The sequence below is a fragment of the Glycine max genome, chromosome 8 (genome assembly GCF_000004515.6).
Source record: "Glycine max cultivar Williams 82 chromosome 8, Glycine_max_v4.0, whole genome shotgun sequence".
Lineage (NCBI taxonomy): Eukaryota > Viridiplantae > Streptophyta > Magnoliopsida > Fabales > Fabaceae > Glycine > Glycine max.
The window spans coordinates 21,131,987-21,136,824 of NC_038244.2; the positions used below are offsets into that span (position 1 = coordinate 21,131,987).

Genomic DNA, 4,838 nt, shown 5'->3' on the forward strand with positions numbered 1-4,838 from the left:
GCCATCGAATGGAACAACAGCAACACCGACCTTGACTTTGATGAATAAGTTCTTTTATATTCATCTTTTTTTTTAAAGTTTAATATTTTATGGTTTTTGTTTCCTACTACTACCACCAGACAATTTTCTCACTATAACTGCACGATTCCTATCTCAATATTACAAATATTTATGTTCCGTTAATTTTGCTCAGCGCTTTGTTTGTCGTTTGATATTTATATTGATTTTGCGAACTTTGTCTTCCAAATTACGTTGAAGCGATAGGTCAATATTGTTGGTATTTATGCGAAAAAAGCGATAGGTCAATATTGGCTTCTAAATTAGATTAAATGATGAAATAAAATGAACATTTAAGTTTAGATTATATTATTCCATAATAATATAATGGTTCGAATTTTTGTTTCAAATAAATGGTTGCAATTAGTAAAACTGTTTTGATCAAAAGTGTAGCCGCAGGATTAAACCTTCTATTTGTATGCTGCTGCCATTCGTTGTGTCTTTACCTTTTTCGGTTTCCTTTGTACTGAAACACTAAAAACATGTGTCAGCTTTGTCTGATTTCGTTTTCATACACACTGTTGTTTCTATTATGTTTTTTTTTTACCCACGTCTGTGTGTAGTCCATTTTCGGCTTTATACGAAAAACCGGATAGCTCAATACTGCCACCACCTGTAACAGATAACTAAAAATTTGAATTTTTTTTTGTTGAATTAAATTAAAATTTATTTAGGATCAGAATTAAATACTATTATTTATAGAGATAACAAAATTATTTAACATCACGACAAATTATTTGTATAGACTGAAACATTTTTTAAAACAAAGACTAAAACATAGTTTTTTTATGAGTCTAAATTATCTTTTATAATCAAAATATTATTTTCACATGCTCACTAAACATTTTTACAAAATTATTTTTAAAATTTAGTCCCTCTTCACAATTAAATACATCTAAAATAATTTCTTTCCAGAAAAACAAAATATTTTTAATTTATTTCCCATGTTTCTTTTATATAATTTAAATCAATTTTAAAATATTTTCAACACAATCAAGTCTTCATGCAAATTATCTTTATGTTATATTCAAACAGCATGCTGACAGATAGTATTTATATCACTTACAGTAAAAATATACAAACAGCACCCTGACAAATATTATTTATTCACTTAGAGTCTAATGATACAAACAGTTCTGTGACAAATAGTATTTATGTCACTTATAGTAAAATACCGAACCGTGCATCGCACGGGCTCTCCACTAGTTTAAAGAAAATTAGTGTGAGACCAGTAAAGGTTTTTTTATATTACCCGTATTATTCATATTTTGTTAATATTTACAATAGCCTTCTTTTTAAGAATACACATTATAATATTTTTTTTCAAATAATTAAAATGTTTATATAATTTATAAAAAATGTTGATGTAATATTTTTTAAATAATTTATGGAGTTAGTTTAGGCACATGCAGAAAAAAAAAAGGTATGATGTGCTATCAGAAAAAAAAAATTAAAAAAATGTCAGTGTAAATTAGCCTTGTTTATATTTTTCCGCCCTTTTTTTCAATTTTTTTCTTCTACTTGGGCAGACTAACTTATCATTATATTTACAAACTATTCTGATATATGCATAAAAACTGATGCGACTGGTGCGAATGTACATCTCAATATAGTAGAATCCTAATGAACTAAGAAAAGACCAACTTGATGAATTCTAATGAAACAAGTGGAGTTAAAATAGGCGTGTAAAATAATAAAAGACTTTATGAATTATTATTTAAGTTTGACTGGTTAAATGATACGTTAACTTCATTTATTTAATTCAATAAAAAATATTAAATTTAAAATCAATTTCAATTATTTTAAGTCAAATTTATTTTTTTAATGTTTAATGCTAATAGTTCACGAATAATTTATAAATCTGTATTAATTATTTAAAGAATAGTAATTTAATTTATTGTTCCTACCACCTATTTAACTCTAATTTTTAAGACCCCTATTTAAATTATTACCGTCTTTTTTTTAATCAAAAATTCAAATTTTCATTAAAATTTCAATTTTATTAATTTCACCTTTAGCAAGGTAAAATTAATAGATATATGTTAAATATTAAGTTTAAACTTAAAAATATAATTCAATAAAAAAAATCCAGGAATAATAGTTAAGACATAAATAAATAGATTAAATAAGCCACACGCTTAAATTCATATTTTCAATTAGATAAATTATGTTTAAACTTTAAAGTCAACTAATTTATATAAATGAGAAAAAAAATTGAATATTCTTTTCTTAAACAACAAAACTAAAATTTTAATGTATTGACTCAATTATATCATACCTTGGGAGAAAGTAAAAGATGATGGTTTGATAAGAAAGATGCAAGAGTAATGATATTCACTACTAAAAAAAAGTGAATTTTAGGACAATTCCGATGGATATTTTATGATAATTTTTAATTGTGGTTGAAGTAATCGTTATGAAAAGTTAAGACTTTTACGATGATTTTCAAACTGTCTTATAAAAATACAATTTCTAAGACGGTTTTATTTTGAAACCATGTTAGAATTTTTTTTTAAAATGAGAATAATAAGATAGGTTTTCTAAGACGATTTATCGTCTTAAAATATTTTTAAAAAAATTGAAGATTCTAAGAATTTTTTTTCAAAAATCGTTTTAAAAAGTTGATTTTCTAAAACGATTTTTAGGATAACCTTCATAGAATGTTTATTTTTTAAAAAAATAAAAAAAATTAAAATATTATGAGAAAGGGGTCAAAAAAAAGATGCCTACTCATGTGATGCTAACCTCTTCACTCTTGTTTTTCGATTCATACTTCACCACTTCACAATAATGTATGCTCACAAAAATTAGAACCTTCACCATTATCTCATTAGTACACAGTGTATCTCATGCATCAATTCATCCAAAAACAAGTCACAATCAATTATTTATTTCCTATGTCTATCATGCAATTTTTATTTATTTAATAACTGAATGAAATTAACTGCTGAAATTAAATTATCATTAATGCAAAAGACATTACATTGAATTTAAAAGAAAAAAAATCAAATAAAAAGAAATAAAGAAAAAGAAAAGAAAGAAAAATCTTGGTCCAGCCTCAGTCCTGTGTGAGACTGTGCAATAAGCCTATGCATGAACATTCAACAACAAAACTCATAAATGCATGAGACTCAATAACGCGCTTAGCGCGTAGGGGCACTTAGCGCACTCATCGTATGTTTTGTAGAATTGCAAGCATGTGCTTAGCCGCCAGTGGGCACTTAGCATGTTCATAAAAAAAATGAGCCTAGAACTCAAGCTCGTGCTAAGCCACCATGGGGCGCTTAGCGCGCTTATCTAAAAACCCAAGAAAAATTGTTTTATGCCTATATGGTCAGAACTCGCTAAGTCATGAGTGTGGGCTTAGCGACTTTACAAGGTAAGGATGACAAAAAGCAACAATGATGCATGTATATCAGGCCAAAGAAACTTACGAATGCGACAAAGACCAAGATCCCATGGTGAAAACAATAAGAACAAATGATGAACCTTACCTAGTGTGACCAAAATGCAAAATAAAGACAAGAAATGTGCAATGTAGACAAAAAAGTATGTAAGGTAACAACATGTGCAATAGAATGTTGGGATAAGCAGAAATGAGAAAGTAGGGGAAGAAGAGGGAGAAGTTATAGTATTAAGCGATTTTTCAATTTCCAGTAGTTACAAGCAAAGCGCTTAGCGCGAGTGCGACGCTTAGCACATAACCTGACAATAACAGTTGCATTAATGGTGTTGGTGCTTAGCATGCAAGACGTGCTTAGTGCCTGATGGACACAAGTCCCTTGATCTTCCCCTCAGTTAGTGATAATGGCACTTAGCGAGATGTCTGGGCTTAGCGCCTCTATGCATAGGTGTTTAGCGTGAGATGGGGCGCTTAGCGCCAGAACCTTCTTCTTAAAATCATGACAATGTTCCCCCATTAACCTACAAAATCACTTAAAATGATTAATATTCTCCTTTTTTCTGAAAAAGATTTTTTTTAAAACAGAAATTAACAAAATAGAAAATAAGACAAATAGAAGAAATCCTGGGTTGCCTCCCAGTAAGCGCTTCTTTAATGTCACTAGCTTGATGTTGGATCCCTCATGGGTCTTGGACATAGATGACGTTGGTAAGTCTTTTTAGATGGCCCCCATTATAGACCTTCAAGCATTGTCCATTCACGATCCAACTCCTCTCTGGTTCACTTGAAGTTAGATCTATGAGTTCCACTACTCCATCTGGCTTGACATCTTTTATTACAAAAGGTCCTGACCATTTTGACTTGAGCTTCCTTGGGAAAATCCCAAGTCTTGAATTGAATAGTAGCGCATGTTGACCAGGCTGGAAGTTCTTCTTTTGTAGCTTCCAGTCATGGTACGCCTTTATCTTCTGCTTGTAGATCCTAGCTGATTCATAGGCGCTTAATCTCATATCTTCTAGCTCTACCAAATGTAATCTTTTCTTCTCACAAAATAAAGATTCATCAAAGTTTAGCAATCTGAGGGCCCAGTAAGCTCATTGCTCCAATTCCACCGGTAAATGGCACGCCTTCCCATAGACCATCTGAAAGGGTGAGAGGCCTATGGAAGTCTTGAATGCAGTCCTATAAACCCACAAGGCATCATCCAGCTTTGTTGCCTAATCTTTCCTTGAAGAAGCGACGGTCTTCTCCAGAATTCTCTTTAGCTCTCTATTTGACACTTTTGCTTGGTCGTTGGTCTGAGGATGATAAGGTGAAGCCATCTTATGTCTGACGTTATAGTGCCCCATAACCTTCTGCAGTTGTGCATTGTAGAAGT

General features: G+C 30.6%; 1 protein-coding gene across 1 annotated transcript; it reads right to left on the reverse strand.

Moving 5' to 3' along the window:
* Positions 1-4,140: 4,140 nt before the first annotated feature.
* On the reverse strand, positions 4,141-4,470 carry LOC102659687 (uncharacterized). Its single transcript, XM_006586381.1, has one exon. The coding sequence runs from the start codon at positions 4,468-4,470 to the stop codon at positions 4,141-4,143; it is 330 nt and encodes a 109-aa protein (XP_006586444.1).
* Between the last annotated feature and the right edge of the window lie 368 nt (positions 4,471-4,838).

Coding starts and splice junctions, on each gene's coding strand:
- LOC102659687 (XM_006586381.1), bottom strand. CDS start 4,470: ATGAGATTAAGCGCCTATGAATCAGCTAGGATCTACAAGCAGAAGATA.